At 35.0% G+C, this 24,723-nt stretch overlaps 2 protein-coding genes across 11 annotated transcripts; both read left to right on the top strand.

Moving 5' to 3' along the window:
- The first annotated feature begins 18,689 nt into the window (after window positions 1–18,689).
- Window positions 18,690–21,715, top strand: LOC130958196 (uncharacterized). Of its 8 annotated transcripts, XM_057885167.1 has the most exons (7): window positions 18,691–19,245; window positions 19,346–19,475; window positions 19,646–19,766; window positions 19,885–19,924; window positions 20,013–20,226; window positions 20,360–20,404; window positions 20,621–21,715. In XM_057885167.1, the coding sequence occupies exons 1-6, from the start codon at window positions 19,033–19,035 to the stop codon at window positions 20,377–20,379; spliced, it is 738 nt and encodes a 245-aa protein (XP_057741150.1). In that variant the 5' UTR covers window positions 18,691–19,032; the 3' UTR covers window positions 20,380–20,404; window positions 20,621–21,715. The 8 variants fall into 8 exon arrangements, 7 of the variants coding, with proteins under 7 accessions (XP_057741144.1, XP_057741150.1, XP_057741147.1 ...); XR_009077341.1 differs by having other exon boundaries at window positions 18,690–19,245; window positions 20,013–20,404; XM_057885164.1 differs by lacking the exon at window positions 20,360–20,404.
- A 341-nt stretch (window positions 21,716–22,056) lies between these two features.
- Window positions 22,057–24,519, top strand: LOC130958158 (uncharacterized). Of its 3 annotated transcripts, none has more exons than XM_057885102.1 (2): window positions 22,057–22,332; window positions 22,523–24,519. In XM_057885102.1, exon 2 carries the CDS (start codon window positions 23,643–23,645, stop codon window positions 24,192–24,194), a length of 552 nt encoding a protein of 183 aa, XP_057741085.1. In that variant the 5' UTR covers window positions 22,057–22,332; window positions 22,523–23,642; the 3' UTR covers window positions 24,195–24,519. The 3 variants fall into 3 exon arrangements, with proteins under 3 accessions (XP_057741085.1, XP_057741086.1, XP_057741084.1); XM_057885103.1 differs by having other exon boundaries at window positions 22,057–22,593; window positions 22,702–24,519; XM_057885101.1 differs by having other exon boundaries at window positions 22,057–22,627; window positions 22,702–24,519.
- Window positions 24,520–24,723: the final 204 nt, after the last annotated feature.

Below are 24,723 nucleotides of genomic sequence, written 5' to 3'. Positions count from 1 at the left end.
CCAGGACAAAAAGTTCTACTTTTCAACTCTAGGCTCAGACTATTCCCAGGAAAACTTAAATCCCGGTGGAGGGGCCCATATGTGATTACAGGAGTCTCACCATATGGATATTTTGAGCTTCAGGATATTGATTCTGACAAAAAGTTCATTGTTAATGGACAGAGAATTAAACATTATCTTGAAAGCAATTTTGAGCAGGAATGCTCAAAACTGAGGCTTGAATGAGTCTCAGTAAAGGTCCAGCTAAATACAATAAAGAAGCGCTTGCTGGGAGGTAACCCAGTCATTAGCAGGTTATCTGTTTTGTTTAAGTTTGATACATATTCTTCAAGGTTGATCATCGAAATTGAAGGAATTCACAGAGTTAGAGAAGAATTCAATAAAAAAAGCAGAGAAAAGGAGCTTGCTGGCAAGAAAACGCCATTAAAGGGTACTCTGGGCGTTAAACGCCAGAATGGATACCATTCTGGGCGTTTAACGCCAATAAAGGTACCATTTTGGGCGTTAAACGCCAGAATGGGCACCATTCTGGGCATTTAACGCCAGGATTGCATCATCCTGGGCGTTTAGCAAAACGCCCAGTAATGAAGGGTTTTCTGGCGTTTAACGCCAGCCAGGGTACCTGGCTGGGCGTTAAACACCCATAATGGCCACTATTTGGGCGTTAAACGCCAGAATAGATACCATTCTGGGCGTTTAACGCCAGAAAGGTGGGGGACAGAGATTTTTTTTCCACTTCAAATTTTTTCAAACTTTCTTGTTTTGATCCATAATTTTCTGCATAAACACATTACAAACTTTCATCATTCACCTTCAAATTTCAAAAATTAAACAATTTTCTAAATCATTCTTCAAATCTCTTTCAAATCCTTTCCAAATCTTCTTCAAAAACTCAAATATCTTCTCAAATTCTTTCCATATCTTCTCAAATCTCCTTCAAAATTTTCGAAATCTCTCCCCCCTCCCTTACAAATACAGGTTCGGCCATCCTCCTCTCTCTCCTCTTTCCTCTCTTTTGCTTGAGGGCAAGCAAACCTCTAAGTTTGGTGTGCTTTTCCATGATCACTAAGCCAAGATTTATTAAGATCATGGCTCCTAAGGGAAAGCAAACCAATTCAAGAGGCAAGAAAGAGAATGCTCCAAAGAATCTTTGGAGTCAAGAGAAGTTCTTAACCAAAGAACATGCAGACCATTACCACAAAATAATGGGTCTGAGATCAGTGATCCTGAAAGTTAGATTCGATCTGAAAGAAGATGAATATCCGGAGATCCAAGAGCAAATTTGAAACAGAGGATGGGAAGTTATAACCAACCCTGAGACAAAGGTTGGAAGAAATATGGTTCAGGAATTCTACTCAAATCTGTGGCTGACAGATAAGCAGAGAATGACTGGAACTGCTTTTCATACCTACAAAACCATGGTCAGAGGGAGAATCATTTATTTCCATCTGGACAAAATAAAAGAGGTCTTCAAATTGCCTCAACTACAAGATGATTCTGAATCCTTTAATAGGAGAATGGTGAAAGTAGATAAGGGGTTGGATCAAGTTCTAGAGGACATATGCCTCCCTGGAACTAAGTGGACAACCAATTCAAAAGGTGTCCCAAACCAACTCAAGAGAGGAGATCTCAAACCAATTGCAAGAGGTTGGCTAGACTTCATTGGGCATTCTATATTGCCCACTAGCAACCGTTCTGAGGTCACGGTCAAGAGAGCAGTGATGATTGATTGTATCATGCTGGAAAAAGAAGTGGAGATTCATCATTTGATTGCTTGTGAGATTTACACAATTGCAAACAAGAACTCCACTGAAGCCAAACTGACTTACCCAAGCTTAATCTCTTTACTATGTAAAGATGCTGGGGTGAGGATGGGAGTAGATGAATTCATCCCAATTGAACATCCAATCACCAAGAAGTCAATAGAAGGACAAATGCAAGATAACTCTATCAAAAGGAGGGCGCAGGAATTCCTCCCTGAACTTCCTGAAATTGACTACTGGGCCAGCCTAGAAGCATCTGTTGCCAAGCTGCAAGAAACTATGGAACAAATTAAGGAAGAACAGCAGAATCAAAACTGCATGCTCTGCAAATTGCTGAAGGAACAAGAGAAGCAGGGGTGTGAGCTACAGGAGCTGAAGTGCCAGAAGCTCTCCCTTGAAGAGTCAAATACCCCACAAGTTGAAGGAGCATCCACTTCTCAAAATCAAGGTTGTTGAGTCCTAACTCTGTGATAACCTCTATCATTAAGAGTCTATTTTAGAGTCATTTAAATTTTTGTTTTCTATTACTATTAGTCTTATCTTATATTTATTTTTTAGTATTATTCTTAATTCATGATTAATAAAATTTAAGGTTCATGTCTTAAAGCTATGAATGTCCTATAAATCCATCACCTCTCTTAAATGAAAAATGCTTTAATCATAAAAGAACAAGAAGTACAGGATTTCGAATTTATCTCAGAAACTAGTTGAATTAGTTTGATGTGGTGACAATATTTTTTGTTTTCTGAATGAATGCTTGAACAGTGCATATGTCTTTTGAATTTGTTGATTAAAGAATGTTAAACTTGTTGGCTCTTGAAAGAATGATGAAAAAGGATAAATGTTATTGAGGATCTGAAAAATCATCAAATTGATTCTTGAAGCAAGAAAAAATAGTGAATTCAAAACAAAATAAAAAAAAATAAAAAGTGATCCAAGGCAAAAAGAGTGTGCGTAAGAACCCTGGACACCTCTAATTGGGGACTCTAGCAAAGCTGAGTCACAATTTAAAAAGGTTCACCCAGTTATGTGTCTGTGGCATGTATGTATCCGGTGGTAATACTGGAAGACAGAGTGCTTTGGGCCACAGCCAAGACTCATAAAGTAGCTATGTTCAAGAATCATCATACATAACTAGGAGAATCAATAACACTATCTGAATTATGAGTTCCTATAGATGCCAATCATTCTAAACTTCAAAGGATAAAGTGAGATGCTAAAACTGTTCAGAAGCAAAAAGCTATTAGTCCCGCTCATCAAATTGGAGCTAAGTTTCATTGATATTTTGGAGTCTATAGTATGTTCTCTTCCTTTTATCCTATTTGATTTTCAGTTGCTTGGGGACAAGCAACAATTTAAGTTTGGTGTTGTGATGAGCTGATAATTTATATGTTTTTTTGGCACTATTTTTAGTATGTTTTTAGTAGATTTTAGTTAATTTTTAGTATGTTTTTATTAGTTTTTATTTAAAATTCACTTTTCTGGGCTTTACTGTGAGTTTGTGTGTTTTTCTGTAATTTCAGGTAATTTCTGGCTGAAATTGAGGGACCTGAGCAAAAATCTGATTCAGAGGCTGAAAAATGACTGCAGATGCTGTTGGATTCTGACCTCCCTGCACTCGAAGTAGATTTTCTGGAGCTACAGAAGTCCAATTGGCGCGCTCTTAATTGCGTTGGAAAGTAGACATCCTGGGCTTTTCAGCAATGTATAATAGTCTATACTTTACCCGAGATTTGATGGCCCAAACCGGCATTGTAAATCAGCTTCAGAATTCCCAGCGTTTAACGCCGGAACTGGCACAAAAATTGGAGTTAAACGCCCAAACTGGCACAAAAGTTGGCGTTTAACTCCAGAAGAAAAGTCTCTACACATAAAAGCTTTAATGCTCAGCCCAAGCACACACCAAGTGGACCCCGGAAGTGGGTTTTTACGTCATTTACTCATTTTTGTATATCCTAGGTTACTAGTTCACTATTAATAGGACCTTTTGACATTGTATCTTGACCTCATGACACTTTACACGTTTCATATTGTACCATCTACGGCATGAGTCTCTAAACCCCATGGTTGGGGGTGAGGAGCTCTGCTGTGTCTTGATGGATTAATGCAATTACTACTGTTTTTCATTCAATCACGCTTGCTTCTATTCTAAGATATCACTTGTTCCTCAACTTGATGAATGTGATGATCCGTGACACTCATCATCATTCTCACCTATGAACGTGTGCCTGACAACCACCTCTGTTCTACCTTAGATTGAGTGGATATCTCTTGGATTCTTTAATCAGAATCTTCGTGGTATAAGCTAGAATTCATTGGCAGCCATTCTTAAGAATCCAGAAGGTCTAAACCTTGTCTGTGGTATTCTGAGTAGGATTCAGGGATTGAATCACTGTGACGAGCTTCAAACTCACGATTGTGGGGCGTTAGTGACAGACGCAAAAGAATCACTGGATTCTATTCCGACATGATCGAGAACCGACAGATGAATAGCCGTGCTGTGACAGAGCGCGTTGAACATTTTCACTGAGAGGATGGGAGGTAGCCATTGACAACAGTGAAACCCTACATACAGCTTGCCATGAAAGGAGCGTTGCGTGCATGAAGAAAAAGACAGTAGGAAAGCAGAGATTCAGAAGATAGAGCATCTCCAAAACCTCAACCTGCTCTCCATTACTGCAAAACAAGTATCTATTTCATGTTCTTTTACTTTTCACAATTAAACCTGAGAATTATTGATATCTTGACTAAGAGTTACAAGATAACCATAGCTTGCTTCAAGCCGACAATCTCCGTGGGATCGACCCTTACTCACGTAAGGTATTACTTGGACGACCCAGTGCACTTGCTGGTTAGTTGTGCGGAATTGCAAAAGTGTGATTGCAATTTCGTGCACCAATCGACCTCCAGTTTCAGGTAAGCCTCGGAACACTACTTAAGTACAGATGCTGATTCCTAGAAACTATATCAATGAGCTCTTGAGCCTCTTCAATTGTCTTTTTCATGTGTAGAGATCTACCAGCTAAGTGGTCTAGAGACATATGGGCCTTTTCTATAAGCCCCTAGTAGAAGATGTCTAACTGCACCCATTCTGAAAACATTTCAGAAGGACATTTCCTTAGCATCCCTCTGTACCTCTCCCAGGCATCATAAAGAGATTCACTATCCTCTATTTTAAAGCCTTGGATCTCCAGCCTTAGCTATGTCATCCTCTTTGGAGGGAAATATTGATTCAGGAATTTGTCTGACAACTGTTTCCATGTTCTTATGCTGGCCTTAGGTTAGTTATTTAACCATCTCTTAGCTTGGTCTTTTACAGAAAATGGAAACAGCAATAATCTGTAGACATCCTGATCCACTTCCTTATCACGTACTGTGTCAGCAATTTGTAAGAACTGTGCCAGAAACTCAGTAGGTTCTTCCTGTGGAAGACCGGAATACTGGCAATTTTGCTGCACCATGATAATGAGCTGAGGATTAACTCAAAATTACTGGCTCTGATAGAGGGTATACAGATACTACTTCCATATAAAGTAGTAATGGGGTTAGCATATGACCCCAGAGTACTTCTAGACAGTTTATTTCCACTTAGGTCCATGATGGAGAAAGGAAGATGATGTGAATTGCAAATAAACAATTTTTTTCTCTCTTTTTTTGGAAACCGAAATTAAAAGAAAAAAATAAAAAAAAATAAAAAATTGAATATAAGTATCGAAAATTAAGAAGGGAAAAAGAAATAAAAGAAACTAGAAAACTAAACTAATTAATTAATTAAAAAGATTTGAAAAATTTTGGATATGATTTTCGAAAAATGAAGAGAGAGAAAATGGTTAGGAAGTTTTGAAAAAGATATGTCTTAAAATTAAAGATACTTGTAAGAAAATAAATAAAAGAAAAGAATTGAAAAAGATATGATTTTAAAATTTGAGATTAGAAAAGATAAGATAAGATTTTGAAAAATATATGATTTTTGGAAAAGATTTGAATTTTGAAATTTAAAACTAAGATAAGAAAAAATAAAAATTTTAAAATAAAAATCTGAAAAAAATTTTTAAAGGAAAATTCGAAAATTCAATTAAAATAAAGAGAAAAGATAATTTTGAATTTAATGAGGAAAGAGAAAAACAATAAAATGACACCAAACTTAGAATTTTTAGATCAAAATAAAGAAAACAAACAAGAAAACTTTGAATGTCAAGATGAACAACAAGAACACTTTAATGATCAAGATGAACACCAAGAACAATTTTTTAAAATCTTTAGAAAAATAAAAACACAAAGGACACCAAACTTAAAAATTTTTATACTCCGGACACTAATAATTCGAAAATGCACAAGAAAAATAAGGAAAGACACAAAATAAGAAAAACTAAAGATCAAACAAGGAAAATAAACAAGAACAACTTGAAGATCAAGAAAGAACACAATGTATATATTTTCGAAAAATTTTTAAGAAAAATTAAAGCATGCAATTGACACAAGACTCAAATAAGAAAAAAAATTTTAAGAAAATAAAGGACTCAAAGTTAGTGACTCTAAACCAAAAAGATAAATTCTTCCTAATCTAAGCAACAAAATGAACTGTCAGTTGTCCAAACTCGAACAATCTCCGACAACAGCGCCAAAAACTTGGTACACGGAATTATGAATCACACTTTTCACAACACGTACAACTAACCAGCAAGTACACTGGGTCGTCCAAGTAATACCTTACGTGAGTAAGGGTCGATCCCACGGAGATTGCCGGCTTGAAGCAAGCTATGGTTATCTTGTAACTCTTAGTTAGGTGATTAATGATAAAGAGGGTTTTGTTTACAAAAAGTAAAAGAACATGAAAAGAATGATACTTGTTATTTAGTACTGGAGAACAGGTTGGGGTTTCGGAGATGCTCTGCCCTTTGAATTTCTACTTTCCTACTGTCTTCCTCTTCAAACACGCATGGCTCCTTCTATGGCAAGCTATGTGTTGGTGGATCACCGTTGTCAATGGCTACCATCAGTCCTCTCAGTGAAAACATGTCCTCTACGGTTTCCCGCATGGCTAATTATCTGTCGGTTCTCACTTGTGTCGGAATAGAATCCATTGATCCTTTTGTGCACTGTCACTGCGCCCAACAGTCGCGAGTTTGAAGCTCGTCACAGTCATCACTTTCCAGATCCTACCCGGAATACGACAGACAAGGTTTAGACTTTCCGGATCTCAAGAATGCTGCCAATTGTTTACAGCCTATACCACGAAGGTTATGATCTCACAAATTCGAATGCTCTGTTGTCAGGAGAAGCAGTCAAACTCGTTGACCAGGGGCCCAAGAGATACGCACTCAAGCTGTCACCCAATGACTATGTTGAGCTCATGTAGAACAGAAGTGGTTGTTAGGTACACGTTCATAAGTTGGGGAATGATGATGAGTGTCACGGATCATCACATTCTCCATGTTGAAATGCGAGTGAGTATCTTAGAATAGAAACAAACGTGATTGAATAGAAAACAGTAGTAATTGCATTAATCCATGGAAACACAGCAGAACTCCTCACCCCCACCTATGGGGTTTAGAGATTCATACTGTAGAAGATACAATAGGATTTGTCAAAATGTCATAAGTTCCAAAAATAAATCTCTAAAAGTAGTTTTTATACTAAACTAGTAACCTAGGTTTACAGAGAATGAGTAACTAGATGCAAAGAGTGCAGAAATCCACTTCTGGGCCCACTTGGTGAGTGTTTGGGCTGAGCTTCCTAGATTTCACGTGCATGTGCCATTTCTGGAGTTAAACGTTACCTTGGATGCCAGTTTGGGCCTTTAACTCCAGCTTTGGTGCCAGTTCTGGCGTTTTATGCCAGAAAAGGGTCTCTACTAGGCGTTTAAACGCCAATTTGGCTCATCAAATCTCGGGCAAAGTATGGACTATCAAATATTGCTGAAAAGCCCAAGATGTCTACTTTACAATGCAATTAATATCACGCCAATTAGGTTTCTGTAGCTCCAGAAAATCCACTTCGAGTGCAAGAGGGTCAGAATCCAATAGCATCTGCAGTCCTTTTTTAGCCTTTGAATCAGACTTTTGCTCAGGTCCCTCAATTTCAGCCAGAAAATACCTGAAATTATAGAAAAATACACCAACTCTTATTAAAGTCCAGAAATGTGATTTTTACATAAAAATTAATAAAAATACAATAAAAAGTGAATAAAACATGCTAAAAACTATATGAAAACACTACCAAAAAGCGTATAAAATATCCGCTCATCACTCATCTTTTGAGGTGGAAAGAATTTGGTCAAGAAAGCATTGACCAACTTGTCCCAAGAGTTCAAGCTTTCTCTAGGTTGTGAGTCCAACCATATCCTAGCTTTGTCTCTTACAGCAAAGGGAAAAAGCATAAGTCTGTAGACCTCGGGATCAACCCCATTGGTCTTAACAGTATCACAGATATGCAAGAATTCAGCTAAGAACTGATGAGAATCTTCCGATGAAAGTCCATGAAATTTGCAATTCTGCTGCATTAGAGAAACTAATTGAGGCTTAAGCTCAAAGTTATTTGCTCCAATGGCAGGAATTGAGATGCTTCTTCCATAGAAGTTGGAAGTTGGTACAGTATAGTCACCAAGCATCTTCCTTGCATCTCTGGCATTGTTGTTCGATTCAATTGCCATGTCTACTTCTTTTTCGAAGTTTTCTGTAAGATCCTCTCTAGAGTGTTGTGCTTTAGCTTCTCTTAGCTTCCTCTTCAAAGTCCTTTCAAGTTCAAGATCAGCTTCAACAAAAATATTTTTATCCCTGTTTCTGCTCATACAAAAAAGAAGAGAACAAAGGGAGTAGTGGAATCCTCTATGTCACAGTATAGAGACTCCTTGAGGTGTCAGAAAAAAAGAATAATAGAGGAATGAGGTAGAGAGAGAATAAGAAGAATTCGAATACAGAGGGAGAGAGAGGGTTCGAATTATAAGTAGAAGAGAAGTGTTAGCAAATAAATAGAAAGAGATGAGAGAGAGAGTATTTGAAAATTAAAACTAAAATAATTAGTTAATTAAAAAGATTTTTGAAAAAGTGGTTAGTGATTTTCGAAAATTGAAAGTGGAAAAGTGGTTAAGTGATTTTAAAAAGATAAGAAATAGTAATTAGTTGAAAAAGATTTGAAAATAATTTTGAAAAGATAAGAAGTTAGAAAAAGATTTTGAAATTAAAATTTTAAAAAGATATGATTGAAATTTATTTTGAAAAAGAATTGAAAAAGAAATTAAAAAGATTTGATTTTTAAAATTAAAGTTGATGACTTGACTAACAAGAAATTAAAAGATATGATTTTAGAATTCAAAGATTGAACCTTCCTTAATAAGAAAGTAACAAACTTGAAATTTTGAACCAAAACATTAATTGTTAGCAAGGATTTTTGAAAATATGAGATAAGGTTAAGAAAAAGATTTTTGAAAAATTAGTTTGAAATTTTTCAAAAACATAAAAAAATTGAAAAATGAATGTGTAAAATATGTTTGATGCAAAAAGTTATGAATTAAAAAATGAAAACTTGAAAAAATTCGAATTGGAAACAAAATTACCTCCCTTGTGTCATCCTGGCGTTAAACGCCCAGAATGCTATCCCTTCTGGCGTTTAACGCCCACTTGACTGTCTCTCTGGGCGTTTAACACCCAGCTAGATACCCTGACTGGCGTTAAAAGCCAGGAATTCTTCTTTACTGGGCGTTTTTCTGAACGCCCAGAATGCTGTCATTTCTGGCGTTAAACGCCCAGAATGCTACCCATTCTGGCGTTTAACGCCAGAATGATACCTTTACTGGCGTTAAATGGCCCAGAATGCCTCTTTACCGGCGTTTTAATGCCAGTAAGCTCTTTTTCTCTATGATTCCTCTGCTTTATGATCTGAACCCCTTTTTTATTTTGAAATTTTGACTTGACTTAACAAGAAACAACTAAATTTTAAAAATTTTTGACCAAGTCAACTCAAAATTTTGAAAATTATGAGAAGAAAAAGGAAAAGATATTTTTTTATTTTTGAATTTTTAATGAGGAGAGAGAAAAATAACAAAATGAATCAAAACATAAAAATTTAAGATCAAAACCAATAACGCATGCAAGAACACTTTGAATGTCAAGATGAACACCAAGAACACTTTGAAGATCAAGATGAACATCAAGAACATATTTTTGAAAATTTTTTAGAAAAGAAAAACATGCAAGACACCAAACTTAAAATTTGACACTAGACTCAAAAGAGAAAGAAGATTACCTAATCTAGGCAACAAGATGAACCGTCAGTTGTCCAAACTCGAACAATCCCCGGCAACAGTGCTAAAAACTTGGTGCACGAAATTGCAATCACACTTTTGCAACTCCGCACAACTAACCAGCAAGTGCACTGGGTCGTCCAAGTAATAAAACCTTACGCGAGTAAGGGTCGATCCCACTGAGATTGTCAGCTTGAAGCAAGCTATGGTCATCCTGTAAATCTTAGTTAGACGGATTCAAATGGTTATGAGGTGTGATAATTGAAAGATAAATAAAACATAAATTAAAATAAATATACTTATGTAAATCATTGGTGGGAATTATAGATAAGCGTTTGGAGACGCTTTGTTGCTTCTGAACCTCGACTTTCATATTGTCTTCATCCAATCATGCGTGCTCCCTTCTATGGCAAGTTGTATGATCCTCTCAGTGAAAATGGTCTGGCTACGGTTTCTGTACGGCTAATCAACTGTCGAATTTCTCGTCTCGGATGAAAAATACCAGGTACAGCTACCGCATAGCTAATCATCTGTCGGTCCTCACTTGTGTCGGAATAGGATCTCTCTATCCTTTTGCTCACTGTCACTGCACCCAACAGTCGTGAGTTTGAAGCTTGTCACAGTCATCCCGTCCCAAATCCTACTCGAAATACAACAGACAAGGTTTAGACTTTCCGGATCTCAGGAATGCTGCCAATTATTTCTAGCCTACACTATGAAGGTTCTAACCTCACAGACTCGATCCGTGGATCAAAGACCCAAGAGACTATACTCCAGCTGTCGTCCAATGACTACGTTAAACATCATGTAGACCGCTTGTGGTTGTCAGGCACGCGGATCTTGGCTAAGCGAGTAACGAAGATAGAGGGTGATTGTCACGGGTCACCCCTTCATTCTGACTTAATTGAATTAAGAATGAGAGTATATCTTGGAGAAGAAGTAGGTGTGAATTGAAAGAGAAAGAATAGTACTTGCATTAATTCATGAAGAACAACAGAGCTCCGCACCTTAATCTATGAGGTGTAGAAACTCCACCGTAGAAAATACATAAGAGAAGAAGGTCTAGGCATGGCCGAATGGCCAGCCTTCCAATAGTTGAAAAATGGCATAAGCTCCCTGATACAATAGTAAAAAGTGCTATTTATACTAAACTAGTCACTAGGGTTTACAGAAAATAAGTAACTAAGTGTAGATAGTGCTGAAATCTACTTCTGGGGCCCACTTGGTGTGTGTTTGGGCTGAGCTTTGAAGCTTTCACGTGCATAGGCCACTCTTGGAGTTAAACGCCAGCCTGGATTCCAGTTTGGACGTTTAACTCCAGTTCTGGTGCCAGTTCTGGCGTTTTACGCCAGAAAAGGGTCTCTGGTGGGCGTTTGGACGCCAATTTGGGCCGTCAAATCTCGGACAAAGTATAGACTATTCTACATTTCTGGAAAGCCCAAGATGTCTACTTTCCAACGCAATTAAGAGCGCCCCAATTGAGCTTCTGTAGCTCCATAAAATCCACTTCGAATGCAGGAGGGTCAGAATCTAATAGCATCTACAGTCCTTTCTCAGCCTTTGAATCAGACTTTTGCTCAGGTCCCTCAATTTCAGCCAAAAAATATCTGAAATTACAGAAAAATACACAAACTCATAGTAAAATCCAAAAATGTGAATTTTGCATGAAAACTAATAAAAATATATTAAAAAGTAACTAAAACATACTAAAAACTACCTAAAAATAATGCCAAAAAGTGTATAAATTATCCGCTCATCAGTCTCGATTCTGGAATTCTTGACAATTCCGAATCCACTGGACACCTATAGCCTACGAACGGCTCAACGATGCAACAACATTTTGTTGAGGGGCCTTGGAACTTTGCCCCTCTATACGCTGCATTGGTTGCCTATGACGAGCTTTCTCCTCTCCATGAGCTAACTCCTTTTTCATCCTTTCTTTTTCGAAGATTGTTGCAGCTTTAGCACAAATACAGCATTACACCGTGTACACAAAGATACATCTCGATCTTTGATCTTTTGCTGCACTAAGAAATCTAGCAGACCATCTCCTGCTCAAGGATATACTGATCGAACTTGTGACTCGAAATCATCTAGAGCCACGTCAAAATCATATGACATTCTGACCATATTCACTCCAAAATATCGTTCGACAAACCCAGCTTCAACATCGAAGGGATCGGTGTCCACTTTCATCTCTTTTTTCTATCATCAAATTTCAAACGTCCCTCTATAATGGTTTCCTGTATCAAGTCCCTGAAACGAACACAACTGTTAGTCGAATGACTAGTTGCTTGGTGAAATTTACAATAAGGTTTCCCTTTTAAATCTTTTACCGAAAGTAAAGTTCTACTCTCAGGTAGAATCAATTGTTTATCTTTGAGCAACTCATCGAAAATCTATTCAGATTTCGAAATATCAAAACTATATTTTTTTTCACTCTTTGGTTTTGATTCATTCGACTTTTTCATTACTATGGAGCTTTTTAAGTAAAGAACAAATATATGGAGGACCCTTTTCAAGTTCAGCCAGATCAACCTCCGTTTCGAGATCGAATTCCTCTTCTGAGGACTCCATGGTCACATAAGCAACATTCTCCTTTTGCGTAAAAGGTTTACTCTTTAACTTCTGTTCATTCCTATATTTTTCCTTTTCTTTTTTCATTAATTCGACTTGATGAACCCTTTCAACCAAATGGGCTAAGTCAGGGATATGCACATTAAGCAACTTTCAACGCATATAGAATTCTAACACCAAAACTGCTATTTTCACCACTTCACTCTTAGGTAATGACACGTAACATCTACTTCTAGCATTTTTAAAACATATCATATAGTTATCGATGGTTTCACCATCTTCCCATTTCAAAGCAACTAGATCAGTAACTGTTACATTCAACTTCCCTCGGTAAAATTGAGCATGAAAAGCAGTTTCCAACGGATTCCATGTCATTATCGAATTTGGTGTGAGATTCAAAAATCAAGTAAATGCATTCTTCGTTAACAAAGAAGGAAAAAACTTCATTTTCAAATTCTTATCGTTGGCTAAATTCCTAATCTCAACCAAATATAGAGCGACATGTTCAGTGGTTGACTCTCCAACTTCTGCAAATTTTGTGATTATCTTTGGATTTTTCACCCCTCTTGGCACTTCAGCCATTTGAACAACTTGAGGGAAAGCAAAGACAAAATGGGGTCAGTTCATAAAACTAACGTTCAAACCAACTCGATTGAGCACTTCCTCCATAATTCTTGTGACTTGATAACGTTCACCACCATGATTAGCGTGTAATTTGGCTAGAACATCATCTGCATTTTGACCACGGGGAATTATCTGAGGATTCTCCCTATTTAAAATATTATTTTCATTTTGAAATATATTTTTGAATCCTTCATTGTTCTCCCTGGCATCATGCCTTTCACCTTCATCATAATCAACGATTCGAGCAATCCGTTTAACTTGCCTTGCAAGACGTTCAAACTTTCATTCATGATCAGCCATCATGGGATTTAGAATTTTGGTCATTTGTTGAGTCAATAAGTTGACTAAATCATGATGACTTTCCTCTACATGTTGTCGAAATACCACCATGGAATTAGAGGCATTCGATGTAGAGCCCACATTATAATCACGAGAAAACTTAGAATACTATTGTGAATTTTGAGAATTATTTACTCCATTTACACTCCCGAAACGAACAGGAGGAACAAAACCACTCACCGATGGAGTATAACCGGGAGGAAGATCATAAGGAGGCCAACTAGTGGTTATTGGAGGCTGGACTGGTGGTAAATTACCATGTGGATGAATATTACATCCAGCATTTCCAGTTTGTATGCTAGTAACCACTATACTTTCACTTAGAACCACACCTTCCGAACGTGAAGTAATGTCCGAAGATTGCACAATTACTGGTATACTATCATTGGTGGACGAACCACCATTCACATTTGACGCTTCATTAGCCATGTGAATAATCCTTCCACTTCTCAATTGCATACACCAAATAACACCATGAAATAAATCTTTCGACACACTTCAGTTTAAAATTGTCTCACTGAGCATGCCAATTTGTTTTATCGATTTTTATCAAATCGATGGTGGTTCGATTCTAATGGTCTGAGAACGAAACCTACTCCTCTTTTGCAGGTATCAGTTCTATAATTGCATCAAAGGTTCTCGAATTAGACGAGTATTAACATAGAAAATAAGTTTGAAAAGTGCAAGAAGGATAAAAGAAGTATAAAAGAAAATATTTGAAAAGTAAACTTGACTGAAATCGAAATGACTTATGCTGAATTATAAAGAAAGCGATTAAAATGTCTTCGATTTCATCAAAGGACTTTTGACAGAAAACTTAAAGATGCTGAAACATAAATGGGACAAATAAGTAAAGAAAACTTTGAATGTAAATCTGACAATAAAATTAAAAGATGCTTTGAAAATAAATCTGACAGGAAAAAGTAAAGTTTACAAAAAATTGTAAATGAAAAATTAAAGACAATGGAAGGAAGCCTACAGAAGTCGAACTCAAATGTAGACTCAGAAATTTGCTGGAGATGTGAGTGTGATTGAGTGTATTTCTGAAGAAAAGTTCTAACCCTTATTTCCTAAAACTTACTAATATTTATAACCCATATCAGTAACCGACCATTAATTATACGACGCTGCCTTATATGCAGACTCTTAGGTAACTGTTCCCGCTCTTTTGTCCATAGACGATACCCATAAATTTCCTCACTCAGAGAGAGAACCTTCAACTTTTCTACTTTCGTAACCGCTCGATTCTCTATTCGAAAGTACCATTCGATTCTTTATTCAAATTACTTTCCCGATTCGTTAAGGTATCAGAATCGAGTACGCGTCAGATAACTTCCATTTAACGCTTGCACGCGTATATTTTCGATCTCTACTTCCTTCCTAACATCTTTCCAACCTTTCGAATTAGCTTATCCTTTCGAAAGTATTTTTCGACCAACAGAAAGAAAGAGGTATTATAAGATGAAGACACAAGAGAAAAAGAGAAAGCAGAAATTATGAAAAGAAAATGCAGGAGGAGCAGAAGAAAATAAATGCAGAAAAAGCAGAAGATACAAAAGAAACAATGACTAAATTAAATTAAGGAAAAAAAGAGCTAAGGTGATGTCGGATAATACAACGCATGATATAAAAACCGATTATATGATAAAATTTGGTTGAATTTGTTTGTAATAAATACTTAGTCACTCATTATTTTTATATTTTTTAATCGAATAATGAATTGTTAAAATAATAAAAAGTAATTGTTCTGATTTTTGGTAATTTTAATATTGTGTTAAATTAAATTTGTATAAAGATTTTATTTTGGGAAACAAATATGACTCTTTTAAAAAAAATGGGCTCGATCCAAAAATTATTTAGTATTTGTATCAAAATAAATTGCATTAAAATAGTGGTAGCAAATTGTAGCAAATAAAAGGAAGTATGTAAAATAAATAAAAGTTTTAAATAAATTAAAGAGTAAAATTAAAATTAAAAAAAAATAAAGTAATAAAATATTAAAAGTAAAGAAATGAAGTAAAACGAACAAAAAAAACAAAGAAAAACAGAATAAAAATGAACTCTTGATACTCATATGCATCGATAGGATTGGAAATTTTTGTAGAATTTGGTATGATGGTGAAATATTTTTTATTGAAGTCTCCTAACTCTGTTGCTTTTCTCTATTTATAGACGGTAGAAGTAGAGTGTAAAATACTTCTCTTTTCTGTATTGTTTAGCTTTCTTCTTTTTTTCAGGCCATTATCATGACTTGATCATGAAAAATCTTGATTCTCAACTTTAACATCTCACTTCTTCTCTTATTTTAATCTCTAAGTCCTACGTTTACTCTTTTGCTCGTTCCCCCAAAATCGCATCCATATTTTCAACTTAGTTTAAAACAAGTCTTGTTATTCAAGAAAAGTCAATAACTACTTTTTGATTTCCAGACCATCTTTCTTTAACTTGGACTTACTTGTCTATACTTCTGTAGTCGACACAATCAATAATCAAAATGTCTTTTTATTGAAAAAATTTATTTTTAGTACCAATACTAGTGTAATAATTATTTTTTATAAATTATCAAATTACAAATAAAAAAATTATACCGGTATATTTTTGTATCATGATTCATATTTTGATTATAAATATAAAATTGTTTTATATTTTTGTAGACTAAATAATTGGTGGATAATTTTTTATATCAATTAGACATGGTTGTTCCTCTTATTATATGCATGCATTTAGCAGCAATGCAAAAGGCATAACTAATTAAGTTATCTAGAATTTTTTTATTTTTTTTAATAAGATTGATTGATCATGACATGCATGAAAGAAAGGAAAAAAAGATAAGCTGTTCTTGTCATTTGCTGTGATACATATATACAATAGAAGAAGCACAAACTCGCTCCCTCTCTCCCTAGGATGCTAAAACAGAAGACACTATATTGACTCAAGAAAAATGCTCGTCATTTTAATTTTCTTTCTTTTTAGTTTTTTATTTGTTTATTTATTTATCTATTTTAACCTTTTTGCCTTTGATCCAATCAAGAGGAATGCCTCATCATCATGTGAATGCAACTTTATAAAAACATTACTTTTTTTTCAAACCGGGAAGGTATGCTAACTTGCTACCTTGCTAAGTGGCTAAATTAACCCTAAAGGGCCGACATCCTTTTTAATTTTTTATTTTTCTCTCTTATATTAAAAGTACCTCAGCTAGACAATACTCGGGTGCGTAAATTATTTAACCCAAATATTTCATATAAAAGGGAAACACACAAAATATGTATCAAAAGGAACACATAGCATATATTATAACAAAAAAATAAAATAAAGTAAATTATATGAAATCATTTTACAATGTTGGCTTACATTCTTTTTACTCTTAGATCATTGGATAAAAGTCTGATTTGAGTAAACAGTTTAATTGAGTTTTTTTTATAAAAAATAATTTAAATAATAAATAATTATATTAAAAATAGTATATAAATAAATTATTTTGTGTTTAGCTTTTTAGTTTTAAAAGTGTTTATTTTAAAAGAAATATGATTTTAATTTCTCTATAAATTCTTAAATAATTTCTTAAACTACAATTTGATTTTAAAAATTGTACAAAACATTAATATTACTACTTTTCATAAATTAAAAGATAAAAACAAATTATTTTTAAAATTTTTCAAACGGATTCTAAATTAAAAATTTTATAAATGTGTGTTAACTTAATATATTAATTTTGATAGGCATAAATTTAAAATAATATGCGTATATTTAAATATATAATATTATATTAATAAAAGTAATGATTTTTTATATTTACCGGTATGGTAAAACGTTTTACATAAATGGATGGAATAATTTTGTTACAGAATAGGAAATGAGATAAGACGAATTGGCCGGGGGTAAAGAGTAGATATACAGCGGACGGAGATTGTGTTTCTTTTCGTGGTCCAATTGCCCCAAATGGCGTCAACACAATACACATTATTCCACGCGGTAAGCATAATAATTTGATATGTTATTATAATGAAAATGGAAAGCGAATAAATGAAGAATTTAAATAAGTGATGGTAGAAGAGGCCAAATTCAAAAAAAATTAGAAGTTGAATACAGTCAGGCAAGTATCTCATTGGACCCATTAAAAAGTTTGGGAAAGCTTTGATATGGGCAAACATACCATAATATCACAACGGGTGAGGTACTAACATAGCAACGTTAACAAATCATAGTTGCATACACACTATTCATTCAATCACCAAAACCCCATTTTGCCATTACATTTTCCTAACATGTCACATCCAAAGCTTGTGTATATCATCAATCTAACGGCATTTATATGCGTTATTGAATTATTTAATTATTTGTTGATTTGTAATAAAATGGGACATTTTCTCGACTCTATTATAATTTATAATAAATAAAAAATAATGCTAAAAGTTAATATTATAGCAGTTAATTTTAGTTAATATTATTAAATCTACAAAAAATAAGATTTTATTAAGTTTGAATTTTAGATTTTTTATTTGAATTTTAAATAATATTTTTATAAATTTATGATATTTTTTATATTGATTATTGGTTGTAATGTTGATTCTACAATGTTGTCTCTCAAAAAATTTTTAAAATAAATATAATTTTCGTTTAACTTTAAAGTTTTCTCAAATAAATGCATAGTAAATAAAAAAAGGTCTGATATTTTCTATTTTTTATTGCTGATGGCATGAGTAGAATTTACTCTCTCTGTATATGTAATAATACAAAAAAATCACCATACTATTTATTTTATTGAGGAGTGCTAGGTAAATAATGATTATCTTAAACAACATGAACAACCATTAATCAAGTACAAGTACACTACACCCTAATTTAATGTTACTCATTAAATTTACTCTTTTAACCCTTTAATTCGCATTGTTCACATATTGTTCAAAAATGTTATTAGTTACTATACTTTTCTTATTTTATTTTACATGTTTTCTTGCTCCAGCTGTTGTCATTTTGCCAACTTTCTAAGTTACTCTTCTACATCATGATATGCACAAATTTTGCATAAATAATTGATTTCCTCTTTTTTGTTTTTTAGTATGATTTTTGTTTTCCCCCTATCTATGCTTTTTTACCACTCCGTTAAAACATTTTTATTTAATATCAACGCTTTGTTACTATTCATTATTAAGTTTCTTGTTAAGGGAATCTTTGTTGTGGAATCTGAGGAAACATTGAGTATGAAAATCGAGTAGTGTCTTTTCTTTTCCTCGCTAGAATGAACGAGAATCACTAAGAGTAAGAAGAAGAAGAAGATTGCACAGCACATGTTTGATGGAAAGATTTGTTTCCCTTCGTTGGTTGATTTGATATCATTGAATTTGTTTCGCTGTTTATACTTTACAACCAACCAAACGGCTATTCTGACTTTTTCATCATTTTTCCAGTCTGGGTTTTTTTTTTTTCTGGGAATCCTAAGTGTTGTTTAGTACTTGAGGTGATTTTGTGAAGTGAATTCATCACATGTCACGGCCGAGGCAGAACAAGATGTTGATGAATCCAAACACTGCCAAACATGTAATTGGTGACACAACCTATACCAAGATCTTTGTTGGAGGCTTAGCTTGGGAAACAAAAAGAGACACTCTGAAACGTTATTTTGATCAGTTTGGAGAGATCTTAGAAGCTGTTGTCATCACTGACAGAAACTCTGGAAGATCAAAAGGATACGGCTTTGTAAAATCTAACACCCCATTTCCACATAGTTATTCTTTTCTCATCACTTTAATTAGTCTCTGATTTTTATTTTTTATTTTTTATTTTTGGTCCTTTTAAGGTAACATTCAAGGACCCAAATTCTGCAATAAGGGCTTGTCAGAATCCATATCCTGTGATAGATGGAAGGAGGGCTAATTGTAATCTTGCATCTCTTGGTGCACAAAAAATTGATCCATCATCTATGACAGGTGTTTAATTTTTCACTTCTTTTGTTTAAAATCTAGTTTTTCTTGATATAGTTCTCTTCAACTTGGCCTGAATTTCTTACATGCAACCAAAGCAAACATGTTTATGATTGCTAATAAGGTTGTTCAGTTTCATTCATCTTTTTTTATTTATTTTTTAAATAATGTTGCAGCTACTAGACAAAAATTCAGTAGCCCTTCTTGGAATACAGCACCAATTCCAGTTCATCAAGGAACCTCCACTTATTATAATCAGCATATTCCACAGTATACATTTCCTTATCCACCCTACAGGTAAATAAATTATATATCTTGCAATTAGGAAAATGTAAACATCTGACAAATTAAATTCAGCAATTTATTTTATTTATCATAATATATTCTAATTGAAAAGTTTCCCTTCAACATTCAGGTATCCAGGTTACCCACCCCAACAGGAAGTATATGAAATGGTTCGTTATCTTAGTTTACAGAATTTTTTGTTGATTAAACAACTCTCAAATCCTTTTAATCATAAATCCTTTTTGTTTTGTTATTCAGCAGAATTACTATAATGCATATGGTGGACAACACTTTCCATTTCGTTGGTTACCAGCATATTACCAACCAATTTATGGGCTAAGTAGGCATCAATTTGTTCCAACAACAGCTTATGTGAAAAAGACACAATTCCCTGATATGTCACCTCAGGAGTTCACACCTACTGTTGCTTCATCAGAACCTATTTCAGCTTCTTCATCAATTTCTACCACTGGTTTAGTATCCAACTGTGCCATAATTCTGTTTTATTGCACAAACCTATATACGTTGCACAAATACTTCAATAATTTTAGTCACATATATATGCGGCATTAGCTACTACTTTAAACTTCTTTAATTTCTTGAAGGTTACGGGTTCAAGCGGTAAAAACAGCCACTGATATAATTGTCAGGTTAGGCTACGGATATTACACCCTTTAGGTGCAGCCTTTTCCCAAACCCTGCGTTAACCCAAGATGCTTCTGCATTGGGCTACCCTTATATTTGCATATATTACCGCATTATGTTTAATTTAATAGTAGTTGTATTTGTGCAAACATAGGTACAAACAAATTTTCCAAAATTTTACTAGATTCTAAGTTGATTGTGCACACTGAATTTTGAAGCAGGATTAATAACAGGAACTGTAGATGCAGGAGGAGAAGGAAGAGTACTAGGATCACAACAAGAACAGAAATCATCATCTTCAGGTTAAGTTTTCATGATGAGATTCTATGAACTGACCAGAACCAAAAAGCAAAACGACACTGCTCAATAAACCAGAAAGCTGCAAAGACATCACATGACCAATGAAGGAGGGTGGTTTAACCAAAAAAGATGCCATAACAAGCAAAATAACGTTCTGAGATAATTTTTCATCCATGGAACAGGTGATCTTAGAGGCCAGTTACTGATGAAATTATGAAATCATGGATTTGTTTTGATGTCTTTAATTTTTTTTAACTTTGATAATTATGATGCACAGTATTCATTCATCAGCATTTGTCGTTTTTCCAATTTTCGTTTTTTTTTTCCAACATGGGAATCCTGCTAGGCTATTTATATAGATTAAAAAAGAAAACTAGATGTTCGCTTATTTGTTATAATTACTTTTATTCAGAAATTATTTTTGAACATCTAAATTTTTTTTTCTCTACCCTCCTACTCTGTAATTTACTAATTTTAGTGTGACCGGTTCATTATTAATATCCAGATTTTCACACACAAATTGTGTTTAAGTGTTTGTAAAGAACACACCTACTTTAAAGTGTATAAATATTATATTTCTTTTTGGGTTAGCTGAACTAAACTTGAAGTAGTAATATCAGCAATTTTGTCCTTTCTTCCTTAACAATTTTATCTCTTTATAGGAGACGTGTAACCAAGTTTTAGGATCAAGTCCATTTAAAATTGATATCAAAGATTGACCATTATTTTGAAAATCCAACAATTGCATCTAACCGCAGAGAAATTCGAAGGGACCAGATATGAATTGAATAGGATCATCTCTTTTGGCAAGCTAAAATAATTTTTAAAAATTAAAAAAGGTTATTTATTTTGTATTTTGTAAGAGAAATTATTTATTTGTTGCGTATCATTTTTATTTTTGGTGCGCTTATAGGGGGGGATCTCAAACTTCAAAAATATCGCTTCTAATTAGTCGCGATAAGATTATAAGATCACCTTGACCCAAAAAAAAAAAGATTATAAGATCACGAGAAAAATGCTGCCAAAGACTTACTATAAAAAATCAATTTCACATTAGTAATTTATTCGGATATCATGAGTTTGTTTAGGTTAGTTTTAAAAAAAATATTTTTTTAAGTAATTTTTTAAAAAAAGTAAAAATAATTTGATGTTTAGATATTTTATATAAAAATATTTATTATTTATAAATTATATTTGGATACAACTATAAAAATATTTTTTTATTTATTATGTTAAAAATATTTTTTTAAAATAAAAATTTTTTTATAAAAAAATGTACATATATAACTTTTAAATGGAGATTTTTTTAAATATTTTTATTTTTATTATTAAAAATTTGTTAAATATATTAAAAAATAAAAAAAATATTAATTTTTTTAAATAATTTAATAATATCCAAACAAATTCGTACGAAAAAGATTTATTTTATTTATTTTGTTTTATCATATATACTGTTGCATTATTCACTTTATTAGATATTCTTATATGCTTTTAGTTCTTACATCACACATAAATCATGCAACCCGATGGTGCATTGGAAGGAACATGGTGCCTGAACAATTCCAACGTCAATGATACGTGGTGTTCTGGCCAGCCCAATAAAAATTGGAGGCATTCGGCAGATTATTAATCGGTTGGGTTTTTTATTTATATGAATTAAATTGATTTATGTGTCGTCACACCATTTTTTAAAATCGTCACACCATTTTTTAAAAAAAACTTGGACAACTAGTGAAAGTTTTCAGGCGAATGAACCCAAATGAAAGGAATTTTTTTATCTATATGAATTAAATTGACTTATGCGTCGTCACACCATTTTTTAGAAAAGACCTGGACAGCTAGTGGAAGTTTTCAAGCGAATAGACCCAAATAAAAGGGCCCATCCGAATTAAAGGTATAAAAAAAGAGAGACCTATTTATCTTCTAAGGTACGTCACACATTTATCCTAATTAACCGCATTTTCGTACAGACGCTTATCTTAGCATTGAAATGTCATTGCAGGTGACCCCACCTGCTGACCTACCGACATTCGTGGACGACATCCTTTTTCACGCCGAGCACTCTCAGGTCTCGCTTCTCACCACCAACCGTTCCACTCAACCAAACGAGTCAATGAACTGACGAACAATGACGCCGTCTGCATGGACTTGACACAGGCAGAAAATAAAACCCATTCCTTGTCCCAAGCAGGTACAAGAGGAAGGTGGAGGCACCGAACGTCCTGGGGTTAGCTCATGAGCAGAGTGAGCTCGGAGACTTCTCAGAGGAGCCCAAAAACTCCCACTGACCAAGACCCCTCCCGAGATCGATCTCCAAAGAAGCGTTTGTTCGGTGGTATTGATAGCGATAGCTCTCGAATCACGCAGGAGCTCAGGCATAGAGTCCAAAACTTGAAGAGAGAGTTGGCCGCGAGGGATCACTACAACCCCGAGGTTAGCCGTAACACTAGCTCGTGCACTGAGCCCCGGCCTAGTCATTCTCGCACCTGGTCCCCCATAAGGAGGTTGGGAGAAAGGCACCAGGGAGAGGAAGACAACGGGCACGACCAAACTGACGATCGAACCCAGTTCCCTTAGTCACGCGGCAAGTCGAGAAGCCGAGAACACAGGGAGGAGAGGAAAAGGAAACGCCGAAATCCTGTAGTGATTGGCGCAACTCCTTTTCACTCTTCCATCCTCAAAGTTCGCTTACCTAAGAATTTTGACAAGCCAACAAACATGAGGCATGATGAAACCAAAGACCCGCAAGAGCACATCACGGCCTTTGAGGCCAAGATGAACCTGGAAGGTGTAGGAAAGGCAATCAGATGTCGCGCATTTTCAATGACCCTCGCAGGGCCGGTGATACATTGGTTCAACTCCTTACCGCAAGGGTACATCATGGCCTTTGCGGATATCTCTCAAATGTTTCTTGCATAGTTCACCACGTGAATTGCCAAAGCAATGCAGCCGATCAACCTATTGGAAGTGACCCAATGCGTCGGCGAACCAACGAGGAACTATCTGGACCAATTTAATGATGAGTGTCTAGAAATTGACTACCTCACGGACTTTGTGACCAGTTTGCGCCTCACTAACGGCCTGTTGAACGAAGACTTCAGGAAGCATCTAACCACCAACCCTATCTGGACAATGCAAAAAAGACAAAGCGTAGCTAGAGAGTACATCAATGATGAAGAAATCAGCCAAGTAGTGGCTGCTAACAAATGGCAGCTAGCTATCCCGCCGGCTCGTCAAGCTAGTAACCCTAAGAAGCCAAGGGAGGTACCAAGAGAAGCAACATCTGGGAGACCGTACAAGCCATTTTCCCGTGTGGGCAAGTTTACGAACTACACCCTGTTGACGGCTCCGATAGTAGAAGTTTACCAACAGATAGCAGACAAAGGCATCCTAGCCAAACCAAGACAATTGAAAGATTGGACAGGGGGAACAAGAACCTTTATTGCGATTACCATAAGGACTTTGGGCACAAGACCCAAAATTGTTTCGATCTAAATGATGGGTTGGAGTAGGCTATCCGAGAGGAGGAGGGAGAGAGAACACTCCGAAGAGGATTAGAGACGAATTGTGAAGCTGAGACAATATCCTCCCGAGAACCCGGGCACGACTCCAACAGTGGTGGTGAACGTAGTGGTCAGTAGAGACGTGATAAACCCCAACTTTTTTGTTTATCTTGTGTTAAATTTAGAGAATTTTATCAACTTATCTCACATTTATTCAATGAAATAGCATGGTTTTGTGAATTTCTCCTAAATTTGTGCTTAAAAGTGAAAACATGCTTTTTAGGTCTCAAACACTTTAATTCCATTCGATAACTTGATATGTTTGTTAAGTGATTTTCGATTTAGAAGGCAAAGATTGGATTGAAGAAATGAAGAAAAAGCATGCAAAAATGGATAATTCATGAAGAAATGGGATTTTGGCAATCTGCCAGCGACGCGTGAACCTGGCCCACACGTGCGCGTGGGAAGGAATCGTCAAGCGACGCGTACGCGTGACAAGCGGCACGTGACCAACTTAAAGG

Source organism: Arachis stenosperma, chromosome 10, assembly GCF_014773155.1.
Source record: "Arachis stenosperma cultivar V10309 chromosome 10, arast.V10309.gnm1.PFL2, whole genome shotgun sequence".
In the NCBI taxonomy this organism is placed as follows: domain Eukaryota; kingdom Viridiplantae; phylum Streptophyta; class Magnoliopsida; order Fabales; family Fabaceae; genus Arachis; species Arachis stenosperma.
Note: the sequence above shows the minus strand (reverse complement) of the source record. Positions and strands in the feature narration are given on the sequence as shown.

Coding starts and splice junctions, on each gene's coding strand:
- LOC130958158 (XM_057885102.1), top strand. CDS start 23,643: ATGCAGCCGATCAACCTATTGGAAGTGACCCAATGCGTCGGCGAACCA.
- LOC130958196 (XM_057885161.1), top strand. CDS start 19,033: ATGTCACGGCCGAGGCAGAACAAGATGTTGATGAATCCAAACACTGCC. Junction 19,246..19,345: donor GATCAAAAGGATACGGCTTT/GTAAAATCTAAC, acceptor GGTCCTTTTAAG/GTAACATTCAAGGACCCAAA. Junction 19,925..20,012: donor AACAGGAAGTATATGAAATG/GTTCGTTATCTT, acceptor TTTGTTATTCAG/CAGAATTACTATAATGCATA.